The 20,056-nt window shown below is 42.9% G+C and overlaps 3 protein-coding genes across 3 annotated transcripts; 2 read left to right on the top strand and 1 right to left on the bottom strand.

The window, feature by feature from the left end:
• The first annotated feature begins 12,865 nt into the window (after window positions 1-12,865).
• Window positions 12,866-15,818, top strand: LOC6494608 (F-box only protein 39). The gene is made up of 6 exons (XM_001959982.4): window positions 12,866-13,216; window positions 13,271-13,425; window positions 13,488-13,736; window positions 13,793-14,137; window positions 14,198-14,632; window positions 14,937-15,818. Exons 1-6 carry the CDS (start codon window positions 13,129-13,131, stop codon window positions 15,213-15,215), a joined length of 1,551 nt encoding a protein of 516 aa, XP_001960018.1. The 5' UTR covers window positions 12,866-13,128; the 3' UTR covers window positions 15,216-15,818.
• Window positions 15,819-16,649: 831 nt separating this feature from the next.
• On the top strand, window positions 16,650-18,755 carry LOC6494612 (protein lap4). Its single transcript, XM_001959979.4, has 5 exons — window positions 16,650-17,474; window positions 17,540-17,722; window positions 17,783-17,930; window positions 17,985-18,296; window positions 18,468-18,755. Exons 1-5 carry the CDS (start codon window positions 17,144-17,146, stop codon window positions 18,622-18,624), a joined length of 1,131 nt encoding a protein of 376 aa, XP_001960015.1. The 5' UTR covers window positions 16,650-17,143; the 3' UTR covers window positions 18,625-18,755.
• Window positions 18,756-18,788: 33 nt separating this feature from the next.
• On the bottom strand, window positions 18,789-19,695 carry LOC6496001. The gene is made up of 4 exons (XM_001959978.4): window positions 19,640-19,695; window positions 19,457-19,583; window positions 19,038-19,399; window positions 18,789-18,972 (listed from the first exon to the last, which is right to left on the bottom strand). The coding sequence occupies exons 1-4, from the start codon at window positions 19,693-19,695 to the stop codon at window positions 18,813-18,815; spliced, it is 705 nt and encodes a 234-aa protein (XP_001960014.2). The 3' UTR covers window positions 18,789-18,812.
• Between the last annotated feature and the right edge of the window lie 361 nt (window positions 19,696-20,056).

Genomic DNA, 20,056 nt, shown 5'->3' with positions numbered 1-20,056 from the left:
GAGGCCTTTCGCCTTATAAAAGGTATGATATCTTTAAGAATAAAGTATAATAATATAACATAATAAAAGTTAATCATCTTAACAGCCCAAGAGTAAGGTAAAATCTTATAAATTAGCCTTAATTGATCGGACCAAAATCTGGCAAGTATCACCAGCGAATTCCAGAGTCAAGAACCTGGGGTTTTTGGCTTCACCACCTTGTGGCGGCCTTAACTGGCCTAACAAGTTCAACAAAAGGTGCAGCACAATGGCCAAGGCCTGGGATCTTTGGACCCAAAAGCAAATCCAGTCCCAGTCCCAGTCCCAGCATAGGGCCAAAAAGCAAACAATGCCGCATTGGCATTGGCTTGTAAAAACAACAAGGAGAGCAAACCTGCGGACACTGAACTACATTTTTCAATGCTATATAAGTATAAGTAAAAAAGAAAACACCATCACCAACAAAAAATGAAATCAGGAAGTGTATTATATAATTTTATAGATACTAAACTCAACTTTGACACAAATCGGCTGAGTGCGGTCTGTAAACATGACATTTGCTGTACACGAATCCCAGTCAGGAGCCAAGAAGCCAGTGGGACCGCTTCTCTAAGAGAAGCTGGAGCTGATGCCGGACCTCTACCCTCTCCACTCCACAGTGCACTTCTTCTGGTGATGCTTATCGCAAAACGTTCAATTATTTTATTTGGTGCAGATGTGGCCGGCGATAAAAGTGGCCCGATAGCAACGGCATCGACGGCATCGGGCAGCCAAAAGGCAGCGAACTGGGGACTAAAGCTGCTGATCTGGAGTTCAGTAGCATCGGGAAGCGAATCGGGAAGCTGACTAGCGAGAAGCCTGGCCCTGCTTTGTATATGAGGTTCAATTAAAATCAGTTACCAAGTCCGGGCCAGCGGAAAAAGCAGCTAAATAATTGACACAAGAAAGCAAAGCCGCAAATTTGCCGATCGACCGAACAGCACAACAGCAGGAGCAAAAAATGTGTCATCCGATAAATGTCCAGGTTGATGGTCAGTCTCATAAAATAGGCCTAAGGAAAGGTTACAATGTTTTTGGTTAGAGAAGTTTATCTACCTACCTGTCCTCTATTATTAAACTCTTTTAAAATACAAATATTTAGTAACACTTTACGATAAAAGTTGAAGGAAAGCCGCAATGAGCAAGAACTCTATTTACTACTGTTTTGGCTGCAGTTGGCAGCAGTTGGCAAAAGTTACAATTAAAATTGTTGAAGCGGAGCTAACAGATCCGAGAATTGCTGACCAGAAGCCGAAGGGCCAACTGAGTGCCAGCGGAAACTGTGGGCACTGCAATTTGTTTGCTATTGTTGGTCGCTTTTGCAATTAAAATTATTCCGTTTGAGCTATTGATGAAGGCCCGAACGAAAGACACCAGAACGAAAGTTGGCAGTTGTTGTCAGTTGGCAGCCATTTTGTTTCTGCCGAACAAAGCGGAAACGGAAAGTGGGCCATTATGCGAGTGGAACAGGACGGAACAGCTCTATTTAGTTATCTAGCCATGGCCAGAACTAAACTGGATGGTACCAAAACCAAACCGACTGCGGTTAGAAGTTCAGAGAGCGTGTTATATCAAGTTGAAGTCCTTTGGTACTAACTGAACCAAAAAAAACACTGAACAAATTTCGATGGGGAGACCGCAGCAAGTTGGCACTGTAGATGAAGTGACGATGGTTTTTTAATTCTCGTTTTGTTCTCCGATCTGAAACTCTGAAACCCTGACACGCGAAACGGCCAAATCAAATCCAATTCGCAATCAAATGCAAATTGTCATTAGATTAGTTTATCTGTGGCAACCACGTGGAGACATGCTGGCTGCTGGCTTCGTCCTGCCGGCTTCATCCTGTCATCTGTCGGGTGAACAGTGACAGGTTTTCCCTCAACTCAACATCAGCTGAATTATATTCGTCCCTCGTTTGGGGGGAGTGAAAAATAACTCGCAAATAAAAAGAACGAAAATAAATACAAAATAAAAGGGCAACGCAGTTAATAACAAAGTGACGGAATATGCGACAGCAGCTGTCGTGCCGGCAAACAGCTTTCAAATGCCAAAAGGTATGCCACGATGCCAGCAGTCATGTCACTGCCAAGGAGTAACAGCTTCGGGGCAGGCAGTCCTCCTGGCAGTGCCACTCCTGTGCCTGACTCCTGAATTGAGTCTGATCAAATTAGAGTCTGTGAGGAGTGTGTTTGAGTGGCATCCTTGGCTCCTGCGAGGGTGCCAAAGTGGGCGTATCTGCGGGAGTGGCAATGCCAGTCAGTGGCAGGAGGCGTGCTTGTGGGTGTCCAACAAGTTGAGTGACTCCCAAAAGCCATAATCTGGCTAATATTGTAATGTATTCCATATGATGCTTATCTTGTAGATTTTACTTTAAGTAAAGAAAAATAATCCTCGCCTTATACCTTGTAGTATCTCATAAATCGATGAATGATTTCCGCTCTAATTTTTTTGGTGATAGTTCCTTTTTGGTAAAGAATCTACATTGACACATTACACATACATTACACATACATTAATTTTCAATTGCTGGCAATGCATTTTACTCACATTTATGCTGGGATTCTAGAAAAGAGGAGACCATCTGGAAATCTGGAGAAGGCACCCGGAATGCTGCCATTTTCCAGCTACCAAGAGGCTTGGGCTGCTCCAACTGCTAGTCCGGGCTGTGTGTTATGCTTTACTTTTAGTTCGATGAACACAAAAGGCCATGGAAAACTGTCATTGGCAAAATCTAAACAATAAGTTTGTTATTTTTGAGCAGACCCAACGAACCGAAAGGACCCCTCCTCCATAGCCCCTAGAAATCCCCTCAACCAAAGTGCCACACCCTGAGAGCCGAGAGGTTAGGCAATTTGCCTAGACTTTGGTTGGGTACAATTTTAACTTTGGGCTGATGTTTTTAGTAGTCGTACTATTGTTGTTTTTGCCAGTCACTGTAGTACTCTCTGGCCCATACCTAATTCATTTCAAAATTGCTGCAACTTTGAAAGAAGCTTTGGTGGCGAGTTAATGGAAGTAATATCATGAAATTGTTTGCTTAACATCCATTAATTATTGCACTTAGTCGCACTATGAGAGAGCTGCCAAGCACGCCATAACCAATTACGAATAATTGTCTGAAATTTGCACATCTCCTTTGATATGTGAAAGCCAGAATTTTAGATACCGAACAATATTACACATTTGACAGGCGTGTCATGGTCAGAACTGGTCAGGAATTGTTCGCATTTTTCCGGCCACTGACATTTTCGGCCAACACTTTTTGTGCAAATGTTTTGACAATTTGACTGGCACTGAGTTCTGCCGGCATGCTTGCTAAATTATTGCTAAAAATTTCACTCTGTCTGGCAATTAAATTTAAATTGTTTTTCATTTGGTTTATTAGACAATTGATGCAGTTTATTAAAGTGACATGAAGTGTGAGTGTGTGTGCCAGACTATGGGCCAGAAGTTGAGAATTTAATAAGAGCAGCCAGGAAAATTGATGTCGGTTCAAGAAACAATTACCGTAAAAAAAAATGTGGACAACATTGACCTGGCATTGGACACACGACCATTCCATAAAAATATCCAAGACTTTGTATTTGACATCGACAATGGTTTTATTGGGATACCGTACTAAATTTATGCAACTCAATGTGCGATGTGCGATGCCAAATTATGTACACTTTATTTCGTGTACAATAACGAAGGTAAAAACACGCCATATATTTCGCACTTTCCTCTCGAAAGACCCCCGGAAGCCCGCCACACATCAGGTGCAGACTGCTTTAGTTGCCTGTTGACCCGAACTTGGGGGTCAGTTTATTGTTTACCTAGCAAAGCCATGAGCCAGGACAACCAGGGAGTGCCAGGAGCAGCAGCCAGCAATAATGCCAGAAACTGTGGACGTGCCAATAGCTGGTCGACAGGAATAGAGGCGGGTCGGTGGGATGGTCCACTCCCAGGGTCCTGGGTCCTGTTTTTCGGGCTTATGTGAATACATAAACACATGCGAACTCGACAAATTCGACACAAATGTGAAAATGCGACAAGATTTATGCCAAAGTAATAAATATAAATGCGGTTTTGAGTAGAAAATAGAAATATAGCAACATCTCGCCACACACAAAGGTGCGTTTACATCCTTGAGGGGGGGCGGGCTTGGGTGTGGGGTGTATTGTATATACAAGTATGTGTTTCCTCGGACTGGGGCAGTAAATCATTGTGGTTGGCCGGGGCAATTTATCGTGACGCCTCCACCGGCCACCCCCTCTGGCCGATCCGTCCTGGCCATATGTTACACGAGTGTAAATATTGAAATAACTTAAGGAAGTCGGCTAGAAATTCTTCTGACCGGCCGCCACTGCCGCTGGTCGTGTGTGGACATCGAGGCGCCCCAATAAATCACACGAAAAAGAGCATTGAACGAGACTACCCAATACCCGGCACCCGGCACCGGGCACCACCGGGGCGCATACGTAATCTATTTGAAAATGGCATTGGCAAACAAATGCCACTCCAGCTGCCCTGCGTCTGTTGCAAGTGCAAAAAAATAAAAGCCCAGATATAGAGAAGGAGAAAGGGAAACACGCAATTTTTATTCGGATATTTTTTGGCTTACCAATCAGAAGCACTACTCGGCTCGGCCTGGCTCTGGCGGGGGTGACTTGCAAAAATATGCAAAATTTGCAGCTTTTCCGAATTTATGGTTATTTGTGTTGCACTCTTAATGCTATTGAACTTGCACTTAACAAATGGCATCGAGCCAGCCCACTCCCGTTCAGATTCGCCCAGTTGCACTCCATTTAGACGATGAAATAAACGCTGCTACCACCACACATCCACCGCCTTTCAGCATCCTTTCCCCAATTCCGCCCCAATTCGAGCAATCTTTTGCATCCTTTACATCCTTTGCCCGCAGCGTGCGTTTTTGTGTTTTTGGCTGTCTTTCAAAACATTTTAGTTACATTTTGTGAATTACATTTCAATATGCGTTTTGTGATATCCGACTACAAATTGCAGGGCAGGACCAGCAAAACAGCTCTGTCTGTATCTATGATATAGTACTGGAAAAGTACAAACTCCATATACATATATGCTGCAGTTTCCATAGGTATAAATGCAGTTGGAATAAATCTAGTAAATAAATTCGATTGGGAATTTAAATATTGAAAAGGGCAGACTTTTCATTGAAAATATAAGCAAATAAATGAGATTAGGTTGCAAAAATATCATCTTTAATTGAGATGATATTTTTTATGTTAGGATATTGTTAAAGAGCCTATTAGTAATTTACAAATATTACTGATTAAGATACAGAACAAGTAATCCGTCTAACCAAAAATAGAAAGTAATTAAAAAGCAAACAATCACTCACGCAAAACTTAAATCAATGTACATTCACTTTTGTTGCCTCACCTGTTAGCCCTTCCACCCACCTGCCACCCCAAACGCCCGCTAATTAAAATCCATATGCGCCAGCTAACAGACAATAATTAGCACACACAACGGCGTGCAAACAAACACATAATTAAAAGTGCATAAATATGCAAGAATTGTGAATGCTGGCAAAGGTCTTGCCATAACGTGAAAGCTACGCCCCCAGACCGAGTCGGTTATAAAAACTAAAGGCATTATAATGTCAGGCTGGCTTTTATGCACACGTCAGGCTAATCGCTAGCACAAACACGCCCGCAAAATGAGAAAGGACTAGGGAGGACTAGAAGGACTAGCTGGAATCCCCCCTCGGCTTGTACAGGGCAAATAGAGTGAAACCATAATTGTTGTACTTGGCAACTTGAGTTCAGTTTGAGTTCAACCCGTCCGTCCAATCCCCGCCATCCGATTCAAGCTTTTTGCGAGGCAGTCAGCAGGACCATGAAATATGAATAATGTCAGCTTCAGCTCTAGTTTCAGGATGTGCAGGATGTGCGAAGTAGTGCTATTTGCTAAACCCATTTAATGGTTCACCCATTTCACCCATCTCAACCCCTTCTCCCAGCTGGCTCACTAATTTCGTTTAATTCGCCGCCAGCGGGAGTATGATGATAGTTTGACTCGGCGAATGTTTGGGTATTATTTTTAATGATATGAGGCGAGAGTCACTTTCGCAGGCTCGTAACTGCAAATTGGGGGTACTTTCCAGCCAGCATCTTGGGTGACAGGCCACCAGGACACCACGCCAACCACCGACAACAACACCACCACCATCAAGATGAGATATTTGCATTTTCCCACCAAAGGCAGTTAAATATTTGTGAAGCCACGTGGTTGTAATTAAAATGCGTAGCTACTCCTCCAAGTAAGGACTATTTGTTAGGTGGAGGTGGCGGCGTGCAGGACGAGCTGCTTGGGTTTGATAAAAGGATTTGCCAGGGAAAAGGATGATCGTTAAAAATTTATCACCTTGCATTAAAGAGAAAGACATTGGCTAATTGGCCTTTTACGAACAAAAATAATAACTTGCGATTGTTTTAAATTTTACTTTTAAAAAGCTTCTTCAGTAACCGAGCTGTGCCTGTCACAGGATGGCAGGACGCGTGACCAGCTGCACCATTGGGAACCACACATGTCAACGGTGATGCATAAATTGTCGAGGGCGGAGCACTTCGCGGTTTAAATATACACACATTATATTATGCAAATTGCATATTAAGCTGGAAACTGCATTTTAATTATATTTATAGGCTGGCACGCCCAATTTTCACAGCAAATAATTTCTTAATTAACTTGACAAATTTGGCTAAAAAGCAGCAGTTTGAATATTAAATGCATAATATAACAAAGGATAAATACATTAAAAATGGTTAAATAAAACTTAAAAACGTGATCATTATGGAAGAACGATTTCCATGATCCTTGGCAAATTGAAAGTCACTTAATAGTAATTACTTAATGGCTTAAAAATAATGGTAGTGCGTGGTGGGTCAAATTGAAGTTGCTGGATTTCCGCTTCGGAAGCTGCAATGGCTTTTCCCGTAAGGACATTAAACCGCATACACAACCCGCTTCCAATTTATCCATATTTGTCTTTTGTAAGCAAACGTCAGGACGGCCAGGACGGCCAGGACGTTGGCCAGGAAGGTTGGCCATCAATGGTTAACAACAGCGGCGAACAGGCTGTTGGCAAAACGCAAATTGTGAGCAGAATTTAATATTTAATATGCTTGTTCCTTCAAGCCAATATGAGAAACCGATATAAATATGTAGGGTACAGGGGAACTACAATAAGTTGTAAAGGATAATGGCTATTATACACCTTATCATATTTATATGTTTTTAGTCCTAACTATACTATATTTTTCTCCCCAACCTACATCAGAAATATTTTGAAAATATCCTTTTTTAATAATTTCAACTGTAGCCTCTATAAAGGATTTCAAACGATTTAAATATGCCAGTGTATGTGCATTCGCGATGACCACTGTATGTTTGTGTGCGATGGCTGTAATGAAATCCCTTTAAATGTTTATGAAAAATTCATGACGCGTGCAAATGGCGCGAAAACAAGTTACCCCGCGCCACAGGACGAGACGAGGGGCGCAGGGTAACAGGGGAATCCGGGAGTGGCTTATATGGAAGAGCTGGACCCAAAGCCCCAGTTGCATGGGTGAAAATGATGGCGCCAAGCTTTGCCGGACACGCAGCGTTGCATGCAAAATATGTTATGAAAGGAATTCGGACGTTGTATTGTGTATTACCAACATTGTTCTTGTTGTTTTCATTTGGGGTTTTCCCCGTCCTGGTCCATGGTCGTGGTCCTTGTTGTTGGTTGAACACGTACATCAACCTGTGCGTCAATAAGTGAGAAAGTGCATGGGCGCCTCGAAGCGCACGTGATCACCAAAATGAATCCATTTGTTTGTTAACTCATTTTATCTCAATTATGAGCAAACAATGGTATTTAAGGTACAGAGAAAGTAAAAAAAAAATATAGGGCTTAAAAAAGATTTGTTTCCCAAATAAAATCCAAAAAATAATCACGTTTCCATTACAGGACAGTCGCTACAACCCTCTCTGCTCGGCAGTCCTTGCGCCCCCTAAGCCATAGCATACTTATGTGCGAAAGCGTCAATGCGCGAACAGAAGGGCAGCTCTGGGGCCGGAACGAGAGGTGGAGATGGCGGGAACGTTCAAACAACTCTGACCGTTTCAATACTAATGAGGCTGTCAAGTGTTTTGCATAAAAAGCAACCAACTGGCGAGCGAAAGAGAAAGAGATAGAACCAGGCCAAAAGCACTTTCAATTTGGCCGCTTTTTTTTATGTTAATGGTTAACACACACGCACAGCTCAGTGGGGTCTCTATGAGTGTGTGTGTGTGGCTGAGAGTGGAGCACGCACACACAAGTAAATTAAACTAGGCAGGACGGTGTTTGTAGTGCAAGTCAATTTTTCGATAATTTGAAAAGTTTATTTAATACAAAACGTGATTCAATTACAAAACTGACCGAAAAATACACACGCACTGTAATGGGTGGCCCTAGACTGGTGGTAGTAGTGGAAAGGGAAATGTTTGCTGTCCACTACTTGCCCCAACAAAAAAAATGGAAGAATAATAACAACAACTAGTTCCCGCCTGTAAAGCACAGCGTGTGCGCCATTTTTGTTGCTGTCCTTTTTTGCTTGACCATAATTGTTGTTGTTGTCCTTCGTGTCGCACAATGGCGCTTTGTTAATGTAACGGAAATGTTCGTGGCACATGTTGCGATCCTGGCCATTATGTTTTTTTCTGTGGTTTTCTTTTTTGTTGGAAAGGATGCTACAACAATATTCATCTCTTGAAAAAAATTAATTTAAATTTTTTCCCAAGCTTACAAACCCAATAACTTGTTCTGATATAGAAAATAAATTAATAATTGCAAACTCAGACTTTTAAAAATATGAAAACTTTTTCAAATACTTCATATTATTTCAATTCACTTAGGCGAAAACATAATAATATTGTTATCCCGCAGATTATTCCTTTACCGCTCCTTTTTCATACTTTCTTCTTGTCAAGTTGCCGCCAAACCAATGAATTTTTATGCAAATTGCAGTCTCCTTGCAGTTGACAACGTCGGCACTCCCGAAACTTTTTCCAGCCACCCTTACTACCTTTCCTGCCCCAAAACACTTGAGGCGGCGTCATAAATCTTTGAGCAGCTATTGCCACCCCCGAAAAATGGGTGGAGGAGTTGACTGTGTCTACCTTGTTAGCTGTGGGCCCACAGGGCCTGTTGAAAAATACTCAAGGCAATCAGATGGCATTTGCATAATTTGACAATTGTTTTCAAATTGCAATAACCATTTTAGCTTAATTGTTTTGCATACGCCAGCGAAAATCTTCTTACCAGAAGTCCCGGTTAGTGACGGTGCCTTAATTTCCATTCATTTGATTAGTGGACCAAAGTTGCTCCTTTCTATACCGTTTGCTATGCATTTTTGGGGCAACTGCCACAACCAGAAACTTTTTCAATTCAATTGTAAAATAAATATTTTACAAATAATTGCAGGAGGGCCCTCTTTGCATCTGCCCTCTTTGCATCCGGGAGGACAATTTCGAAAAAGTTTCTATTTTATACGCCATTTTTTTAATGGCCACCCAATTTGCTGCGTTTATCAGGGGCGGTATATAGAGCCCATCCGCCCCTCTTTTGGCCATCGAACAAAAAGATGAACAGCAGCTGCTGCACAATTAAAATGCATGACTATTGTCAAGGCAAATGGCTTGGAGTGGCAGCTACCCGGATTGTTGTGACAATGGCAGAACAATTGAGTCGAGGATGGGACCAGAGATGGGGTGCACTCGGGCGCCATAGAATTGAAACTGAAAATGGCGGATGTGATTGAGACCTATGTGTTTATGCAAACTTTTTCGGGCCTTAACTTATCCACTCACCGCAAAAACTTTACCATAGGCCACATCTGCTCCACCGACTTTCATTGTTATTTTAGGCAGTTGAGCCGTCACAAAGTTTACTCCCGAAAAAGGACCAAACCAACTTCAAAACCTGTAATCGGATCAAACACATTTAAATCTGTACAAAGTTGAGAACGAAGGACACGCAAAGTTTGGAAATGTATGTCAAAGAATTCGATTTGTTTAAGTAAAGTTTTATTTTGGAAATAAATATCCAAGTCCGTTGTTTAAGGATTAAAATCCCATTGTCTTAAAATGAATCAAATAAATCAAGCACTTCCGTGTGCCACTAAATTGCCATTAAAATGCATAAGGGACCCAGTCAGGTCAGACATTAGCCTTCTTAGAGCTGTCCCTCAAACTGAATTCGACCATTTACATAACCACATGCCCAGCAGACCCATGGGGGTCAGTAGTTGAAATGCCACAAAATTATACATTAAATTCCAAAACTTGGCAACATCCGATGGCCAAACAATGGCCCCCAAACAGCTGCCGGAGTGGTGCACCTGAGCAAGGCCACCCAAAACAAATCCGGTTGAGGAGGACTAGCCGGGACAAACTAGGCGAGCCGGCGGCCAGGCTTGGCTAACCAAGCCAACCAGCCACTTCCTGTTTTAAAGCCGCCAGCCCACCGGCACGCACAGAGGAATCCATATAGTGCATATAGTACCATACCACACGGTCATGATTTTCTGAAATGCGTTCTAGAGGTGCGCGTTCATTCAATAAAAATATTTACTTATGCATATGTAGCTTTCACAAAAACTTTAAAAATACACTAGAAAAATAGGATATACAAAGTATATATGTATGGATTGGAGAGAAATCTAGAAACTCTATAAAAATCACGTACGCATCCCTAAACTCAGCTCGCTTTTAATGGAGTTTGCATACATTTGCTCAGCCCTGGCTGTCGTCTGGCAGACACAAATAAGGTTTTCGGGTTAAACTGCAAGTTTTTGTTGACATTTAAATTTGCATAGCAACATTTTGGTTGCATCCTGCCCAGCCAGGCAAGCTATCCAAAGGGCAGGCCGGCAGAGAGGCAGCCAGGCCTGTCATATTTGATGTTTTCGCAACCAAAAGGACCCAAAGCGGAAGGGCGCTGCCAACTGTCAAGCTGTGTGCATATGTGCGGGTGTTTCGGTGAGTGTGTTTTAACTGGTTTTAAAATTGTTTTAATTAAGGCAGTATTGCGCATTGTTGCACCCACCACCAACCCACTCATTCAGACCCCCACTCCGCTCAGATGGGGCCGCTCCACTCACCCGGATTCATTCAATATTCAGCATATTTTTAAGTGCTTGGGCGCGGAAAAATTCCGTGATCCTAAAAGTATGCAATGAAAAAGGCAAAATGCAATCCGGAAAAGTTGCTGCTGGCCACTGCTGTTTTTTATTGTTCTTGTTGTTGCTTAGCGGCGGAAGAGAAACCCCCAAGAAAAGAACAAAAATAAAGAAGCCACGGCATTTTTTCGCTCGGCAAGCCCATCAACATAAACAGCTGTTTCCGCTAAGTGTACCTGGACACTCGAGGAACTCTCCTCCAACAAGCAAAACGGAAAAGCTATTTGCGTATGTATGTGGGTTCTCGATGTGTGTGTGTGTGTGTGCGAGTGCTTTGTGGCGGAATGACAATGCTCCTTTTGCAGGACATGCACAAGTGGACAGCGGTATAACGGAAAAACGGGATAAAGGTCTAACAGCTGGCTCAGTTGGTGGCGTCGTCAAGGCGATGGTGATGGCATCTTAACGTGGCCTGATAGAATTTTCCTACTACCTTCCGATTTCCCCCAGCCCCGCCCTCTTCATCCTTGGCAAAGTGGTGTCAAGTATCACAGAAACAGAGGAAGATAATGCCAAGATTGGTAAGTAGCTTACAGGACTTTTTAGCTGCACGCTCGCATTATGTCGTACTTATCGTGTCCTGCTGGTTAAATTACAAGCCTTAAGCCATTTTTAAAGAACTAGTGCACTAATTCGGGCCAATAAATGCAACGAAAGTAAAAATCCTTGGATATCAGATTCGCTTAAGGAATAAAATTTCCAAGAAGGAACCAAATGCCGCATAGATATTTCAATATCTATGCCAATTCTCATCCGATCCTTAAGCGGAATACCTTAAACGATTTCTGGCACGATTCCCCATCAATCTGCATCAAAAAATGGGATCAAAATTTTCGATCGATATTTTTTCAATTTTTGTGGGGAGACCCCTGCCAAATCCTGCATTTTCGTATATGGCCCCAAAACATGTCTATATTTTTGGCAATTTTCATCCGATTCTTAAGCGGAATACCTTCAACGATTTCTGGCACGATTCCCCATCAATCTGCATCAAAACCTGGGATCGAAATTTTGGATCGATATTTTTTCAATTTTTGTGGGGAGACCCCTGCAAGATGGTTTTTCGTATATGGCAAAACATGTCAATATGTTTGCCAATTCTCATCCGATCCTATAGTTATATAATTTCCGATCCTATGACATAATTTTAAAATACTTCAAATATTGGGAAAACCATTTCTCTCTGTGCAGGATTAGATGCAGTAGAACGTCTTCTCACACAAGTGCACATGCACAAACTGCAGATCGATTTGATCTTAGGAAGTCCAAACAACTCGTGTGTTTATTTATAATTTACACCTCAAGAACAGCAACAAGTTGCCCCAGTTCCCTGCCACAGAAGCATAGGCCCTAAGACCTTGCCCAAAGAGCCGGCGTCTAAAATTAAATTCTGAAAACGAAAACAACAGAGAATCGGTATCACAACAGTTGCTATATGTCGAGCATAGTTCCAAGCATCAACAAAAAAATCAACAAAGAAATATTAACCAAAATAAAATTTCGAAGCGCGATGAGAGAGGAAGCGACTCTTTGGCGAGAAACTAACAATTCCGAGCGCGCCAGTCAGTTTTCAGTTTCAGTTTTGTTTTTTTTTTCGAAAATAGGCAACAGAGTGATTTGAATATCTGAACGGCAAAGAATCACAATCTATTCGGGAGACAGTCGCTGGCCAAACGCGACGCAACTGCGAATGCAGCGGACGATCGGCGGGTCCAACTATATAAAAATAAACCGACAGAAAGAAGAAGCTATCAGAGCAAGCTGTGCCAAAAAATTTCAAAATTAGAGTACATATAGTGATGTGCGGTTCGTTTTGGTTGTAAATAATTTGTAAAACCAATCCCAATAATAACAAGAAATATCCGAGTCCTAAACAAACATGGCAGCTGTAAGTTTTGGCCGAAAGGGCAGCGGACAGCTGGAGGTTATGCAAAAAGCTGGCTGGAAGATCGACGAGAACGAGAAAGGTAGGCCAAGGAATAGATTTCGAAATGTTTCCTCTAAAAATAAAAACTATCCAGCCTGCTATATTGATGTGGATGAGGACGACAGTGAATCCACCGATGGAGCTGATGATTCCACAAAAGTTTACTCAAACTGGTGCTATCTGCCCAACATTGTACTCGAAGAGGTATTTTCGTACCTCAGCCCCAAAGAGCGTTATTACGCCGGATTGGTTAGTAGTTTTATGTTATTTTATATTATATATTAAATTTAATATTATTGTATGTCCTACAGGTCTGCCGGCAGTGGTACAGTGCTTTATATTTGCCCACAGTTTGGAATAATTTTATAGTGGATGATCGCACACTGACCCGACCGAAGTACAACTACTACTCCGGTTGGCAGTACTGCCTGGACCACATGCGCACCCAGAACTGTCTGGCCAGGATTGGGAAGTACTTGAGAGGCATTGAGTTTAGGCCCTGGCACAGCTTCAACAATATCTATCAGTTTATGACCATGTTGTCGTGGAGTATGGACAAGGTGGGTACTTGCCAGAGGAGACCTAGACAATAAATAAATAAAAATTGTAATTTCAGAGCAACGAACCGAATCCGCAGCCGGAGTTAATAGGAATGGGTCGTCGAATTCGATCCCTGGTGTATCATTTTCCGTGCAATATGTCGCAGCCAAATGATCCCGAGGGGATCAAGCTCTTCGGAACTGGTGGTCAGCTGCTGAAGGGTCTGAAGGAGCTGCTCCAGAGATTAACCGACCTGCACACCCTTAAGCTGGTGGACTTTGTGCTGGAACGCTTCGAGGCGAATCACCTGCTGGACGAAGTGGTTTGCAGCTGTTGTACCAAAATGCGAGTGCTCAACTTGGTGAATGTGACAACCACCCACTGCCCCATCATGCATGTCGGACTCTTCCTCAACCTGCAGGTAAAAATCAATCAGTGGATAAACCAAAACTCTCGAATTTAATGTTGGCTCTGGTCACAGGTGCTCACCATCTCCCCGCAAAACATCGACGACGATGTTCTGTCCTTGTTGGCGGACACCAAACTGCGTCACTTGCATTTGCTGCAAAACTGCTATACACCCAAATACGTGACCATAAGCGCCTGCGGGGTGAAGGCCTGGCGGAGCCTGAAAAAAACCAATCCTCGGATGCGTGTTCATCTCCGCTTGGAGAACCTGGATGATGGGGAGGTCGTGCTACAGCCGGAGGCTCCGGTTCATAGTATCACCTACTGTGCCCCGCAGGCCAGAATCCGGCCCGAATTGGTAGTCCGGATGGTGGACCACTACCGGAACACGCTCGCCGTTTATGGCCATGAGCTGCTGCCGCGCTTTTCCAGCCCCAAACCGTTTCATAATCGCATCGACAGCTTATTGTTGCTGATGTGCCGGCAATGCTTCAATGTGGACACTCTGGTGAGTAAATTTATGAGTTTGCTTACACACAAGAAATCAATACCATTCGTCAGTGCTTATCTTTACTCAATGATGCCTAAGCTGAAGTTTGTATTATGAGAAGTAACCCAACCGCAAGCATTACTCCCAGTCTGAGTCCAGATTTGATTCATTTAACAATTACAAGTTGTCGGAATCAAAGGGTGACATGCGGCTTTTGAATATTAGATTTGAAATTAATAATTATTCCCAGCATGATTAAAGGGGAACTAATGGCTTCATTGTGATTTAAATAAAACTTACTTAACACCTTTTTCGCCCTCAGACCATCCGCGAGAAAGTCTCCACATCGACACTTCTGTTGATTGCGAAAACTGCCAAAAATCTGCGGAATCTTTACGTCCGTCGCTTTGCCGTAATCTTGCGCTGCGACTGGCCCAGACATCCGGAGTGGACTGATGAGTTCCACATCTGGCTCCGGCGCAACTCCCGATCCTACGAGGCAGTCGAGCGGGAAATCTCCCAGATACTGGGCTACAAGTGGCATCTACTCAGTGATCGTGATTTTAAGCAGCTGACAGTGAATGTCAAATCGGGGGCATAAGGAATTTGCCACAAATCCCTGAACTTGTGAGAATTGTGATAAAAAAAAAGGTTTAGAGCTTTACTTAATCAATGAAAGAGGTTTACAGTGCCAAAGAATAAAATAAATATTGTTAAAAACGAATCATATTGTTGCAATTATTAACACCTTATTCACAATTTTCATTGACTTGGAACTCTGTTTGTCTACCTTCCGGGTGGTTTACCAAAATTGAGGACTCAGAAATGGTTTAAAAGCCTCTGCAGCGGAACCAAGTGCATCAGTTACAACCAATTGTAGAACCATGAAAGTAATAATCTTCTTCCTGGGATTCCTGTTCCTTATTGCTGCGGCTTTTGCCGATCCTGTGCCGCAACCGCATCACCATCCTGACCATCATGATCCCCATCGTGACCATGATCCACATCATGGACTGGACTTCTACGATCACCATGATCCTCATCACGATCCTCACCATCACTAAAGATGTAATATAATGCGATAAAATCTCTCAAAATCTCTAGAGTAATCTCTCAAGAAAGATATTCTAAAATGTAACATTTTTTCAATATAAACATGGATTGTGACTTCAAGAACTTGAATAAATTTCCCACTTAGCTCTGACTCCCAAATGGTATTGTACTTTACTTTATCAACAAAAATTGTGCGAAACAAAGCAAACATCGTGAGGAATTACCAATTCTCATAGGAGGGGGAAACACACAACTCTCGCAGTAATTCACACCTTTTAGGCTGGAGAAATTCACTTTATTTTGTTTGTTTAAGCTGTGATTGAATTGCCCAAAACCGATTTGCTTAAAAGCCAACAGCATCGTTACTGGCGGCTCAGTTTGTTTTTGAAATCTTGCCAAGAAAGATGAGAGCTGTGATCGTCTTGCTCGGACTTCTCTACTGTATTGCCGCAGTGGCTTCAACTCCTGTCGTAGTGGGTGTACCTGTGCCACTGGGATTGGGCTTTGGAATACCGCCACCGCCACCTCCACCACCTTCTTATGGATACTATGGAAACTATCCCCATCACCACCACCATCACCATAGTCCGTATGGATATGGTTACGGTTACTACTAAGAAACTATCCGTTCTAAAGGATTTTAAGGATAAATACTTAATAATCCTTTATAATTTATTTATTTTTATAATTATGTTTAAATAAAGAAACTTAGAGTTAAACTATATCTTTGAATCGCGGAAAGCTCGGCTTGGTTTGGTTAGTCGCTGCTTGTTTTTATGGGAACTTGTGCACCAAGTTTTCCCCAAAGCTTTAATTAGGAAAAGCTCTTGCCCTTTTCACTTGCAACGGCCTTGAATGCAGCAGCAGCGGAAAAAACAACTACAACAACAGCCAGAATCAATGCAGGCAGGAAAATTCAATGTCAGTGCCAAAGCTCGCTTGGCATTTGGCCGGGTAGAAAAGGCGGCTGCATACTTTCGGGCGCACCGAACATTACGTATACGCCTCTTTGGCAGTGCATCGACGAATAATTGGACGGACGTGTGCGTTATTGAAATAAATAAAAATAATAGATATTCAGAGAAGGAAAAAGAAAGAAATGAGTGGTCGACGCTCGCGAGAAATTGCGACATACAACTGAGACAAATTTAGCCAAAAATCAAAGAACTGAACAGAAACTGAAATTGAGGCAAGAACAGAACCGAAGGAGATTTTCGGAAGAGCAAACTGTTGCTGTTGCTCTTGGTGGGGCTGCCACTGGGCCTGAGCCACTGGCTGGTGGCGGTGGTGGTGTTGGCGGTGGCTGTTTTTGTTTGGCGGGCGGCGGTGCCAAATGATGATCATGACCGCGTAAAGTCACATAAAAATATAATTAAATCAACAAACTATAAGCAGGCAACAAGCTTGCTTCAATCGAGATCGCGGGGATTGTGTAACGGCCACGGCAACGACAACGGCAACGGCAGCGGCAGCGAAATGAATAAAACAATACTGCACTGGAGCTATCTGAATTTCAAGGATGTGCCGATGGACCTGTTTCTCTACGAGGACCTCGAGGAGGTGTACCTCAAAGAGAACTACATATCGGTGATACCCAAGTGGCTGCTGAACATCACGACCCTGAAGTTTATACACCTGGCTGGAAATAATCTCGGCGAGCTGCCCATGGACATATATATGCTGGAGAACCTTGAGTTTCTGGACGTTTCCAATAACGAACTGAAGGAACTGCCACCGACTTTGGGCTTGCTACTCAATCTGCAGCAACTGAACGTGTCTGGTAACCAACTTAGTGAGCTGCCAGTGGGTGAGTGTCTTCCCAAATGACTAAGATTTTATAAAATAATTTGTCAATTGGAATTATAAACTCAGAACTGAGCAGCTTGCGCAATCTGGAGCAGCTGAACATTGCCAAGAATCTGTTCCGCCGCCTGCCGGTGCAGCTGAGCGAGTGCGTCCGTTTGAATGAGCTGAATGTGAGCGACAATGAGGCGCTGGTGCACATTCCTGAGCGGATCTCTAACCTTCCCATGCTGCAGTCCCTTGCCGCCGATCGTGAGCAGAACAACAATGGGAGAAATTGGCAAAGATTTTAAGCAAATATTTCTCTTTTAGGATGCGCACTTATTTATTTACCAGCCGCACTCTCCAAGTTTATGAACCATGTGCGCATTTTCCACAACACCGCCATAAACTACATACCCATGGTTTATGAAAGGTTCTACCAGAACTTTTACGACAACCGACAGAGAACTACTCCCATGTAAGGATAATACTTCAATGAATTCCTTGAAAGATTATATAGAGAATCTTTTAGATCCATCAATCGCAAAGGTCTCTTTTGGATTCGAGAGCTGGAGACAAACTGCCGTCTAGTGCTACCAGTGGGCACTCGCACAGTATTTCCGGTTCCGTCTTTGGAGAATCGGGTCACTCTCTACGACGACTGCCTCCATGCCATACAGACGCTAAACCGCTCGACTCCCGTCTACGAGAATTCCGCCCTGCACCGCCTGCTCCCCGAGCCGTACATCAGTTCTCACATCAACAACGGCCCCATCGCCCGGTGCACAAACACCACCTGCTCCAGGTGTCTGTACACATCGTACTACTTCATGGTCGTGAAGAGGTAAGTCGTTCTGGTCGTGACGTTTGGTTACGTTTGCTCCGGATTAGTCATGTGGTCATTGTTTTGAAAGCCTCCGAAACCGGTCCGCTTTCTAATAGGGCCAAATGGACCTATCACAACCGCAAGAACTACGGTAAAGGTTGACTAAGATCGACTCTATTAATTTTGCAGGCGCGGCAGCACCTCCAAGCAGCTCTTCACCTGCAATTTTTGTACAAATCGCTGCGCCCTCCTCTGGCTGGGAAGCAACGAGAAGAAATACTACCAGTTGCCGTGGAGGGTCTCCGATGACGATGATGATGACCCTGAACCCGAATCCGGGAAATGAAATGAGTCTAAAATGTGGATTGGCCAAAACTCTCGTTGTATATAAATTTAGAATTGTTTAATTATTATCTTTAATTACCATTAATTAGCTTTGTACGAGTTATATATATATATTTATTCATCTAATGGCAACCGGCACCATTCTTATATTTTTTTGATAAGAGAAAACATCCCTTTTTGAATCTAAATCTATGCTCCAAGGTAGCTCTGTGTGGGTCCTTGCTCATGGAGGTGGATGTAGTCGTCTAGAAGACAGTGATGGGCCTTCGGAAAGGCCTTCCGACAATTAACGCCATGAAGGCCCATTCTATAAGCATCCACGTATCTTCTGTCCAATGTTCGATGTGGTCTGTGTTTCAAATAAGCAAATTAAATAATTGCGTTCATAATTTTTTAGTTTTCAAGCAATAATACCTTAACAGTCTATGCAAAATTTGAGCATAAAGTCCCATATGCTCATGCACTTGGCCATTTTCACAGATCAGACGTTCCAGGCAGGCCTCTCCATTCTGGCCGATCTGATTCATATAGCCCTCGGCCAGTTTGAAGAGCATAAGTTGAGGTTCATCTACAAGGAGGCGTTCTGGTATTTGGGGACTAGGAGTAGCTGCCGGAATCTCAGAGCCCTTTAGGTTACGAGAGCTGCTCCAAAGGTTCCACCAATAGATTGGGGTTTGCGGTTCGTTGAACTGATAATGGAAGTTCATCAACCAGACCAACTGGCGCCATACTTTTTTCTCCATAAAGGGTACAGGAAAAGCGCAACCTCCAACAAACTAAAAATGAAATCCTTAAAAATAAATATATGTTTAAAATGCTTAAATGGTAATTACCTTTATTACGCCACCGTTCTGATAGATCAAGAATCGTTTCTGTCTCTTGTGATGCCGCCAGGCTGTGAGATTGGCCTCCAGGGCTGTCACAGCTTCCAGCATCAGGAGAAGCGTCAAAAACTGGGCTCTAAATAGATATCAAGTTTGGAGAAAAGTGAATAATTTCACGGTTCATCGACTCACATCAGGTTCATGCTGCTGGCGTCTCTTGTGTTGATCGTTCGAGCTTTTAAACGCATTTACCATCCCGGTTCTAAAAGATCAAATGGCCTGGCATCGCTTTACTAGGGTTTGTAATTCCCGAAAGAGATGGGTAGCTACGCATAGAGAGAGAAAGGTGTAAAGAAAGCACGTGCTTCGGTGGGTTTCCTACTTTTGCATGTTAGACTAATTAGCAAACACTATGTCTGCACCGAGGTTAAACAGCGACACCAATCAGTGATTGAAAAGCGTTCAGGTTCAGCGACATAACTGCAGTGACGAAAGGCAATCACAGGTAGGACTGGCACTAGACGAATTTTGATATAAAGTTAGAAAAGAATAGTAGAAATTTTAGAGAAGAATAAAGAATATAACTCTAAATAACCTAAATAAACAAAA

The sequence above is a fragment of the Drosophila ananassae genome, chromosome 3L (genome assembly GCF_017639315.1).
Source record: "Drosophila ananassae strain 14024-0371.13 chromosome 3L, ASM1763931v2, whole genome shotgun sequence".
Taxonomy (NCBI): domain Eukaryota; kingdom Metazoa; phylum Arthropoda; class Insecta; order Diptera; family Drosophilidae; genus Drosophila; species Drosophila ananassae.
The sequence above is the reverse complement of the archived record's forward strand: the minus strand, read 5'-3'. Positions and strand labels throughout refer to the sequence as shown.

Excerpts from the sequence above, each read along its gene's own strand:
- LOC6494608 (XM_001959982.4), top strand. The coding sequence starts at position 13,129 with ATGGCAGCTGTAAGTTTTGGCCGAAAGGGCAGCGGACAGCTGGAGGTT. Across the intron at positions 13,217-13,270 it reads GATCGACGAGAACGAGAAAG|CCTGCTATATTGATGTGGAT; the intron begins GTAGGCCAAGGA and ends AAAACTATCCAG. Across the intron at positions 13,426-13,487 it reads AGCGTTATTACGCCGGATTG|GTCTGCCGGCAGTGGTACAG; the intron begins GTTAGTAGTTTT and ends TATGTCCTACAG.
- LOC6494612 (XM_001959979.4), top strand. The coding sequence starts at position 17,144 with ATGAATAAAACAATACTGCACTGGAGCTATCTGAATTTCAAGGATGTG. Across the intron at positions 17,723-17,782 it reads GCAGTCCCTTGCCGCCGATC|GATGCGCACTTATTTATTTA; the intron begins GTGAGCAGAACA and ends TTTCTCTTTTAG. Across the intron at positions 17,931-17,984 it reads CGACAGAGAACTACTCCCAT|ATCCATCAATCGCAAAGGTC; the intron begins GTAAGGATAATA and ends AGAATCTTTTAG.
- LOC6496001 (XM_001959978.4), bottom strand. The coding sequence starts at position 19,695 with ATGCGTTTAAAAGCTCGAACGATCAACACAAGAGACGCCAGCAGCATG. Across the intron at positions 19,400-19,456 it reads AGAACGGTGGCGTAATAAAG|TTTGTTGGAGGTTGCGCTTT; the intron begins GTAATTACCATT and ends TTTCATTTTTAG. Across the intron at positions 18,973-19,037 it reads ATTTTGCATAGACTGTTAAG|ACCACATCGAACATTGGACA; the intron begins GTATTATTGCTT and ends TTTGAAACACAG.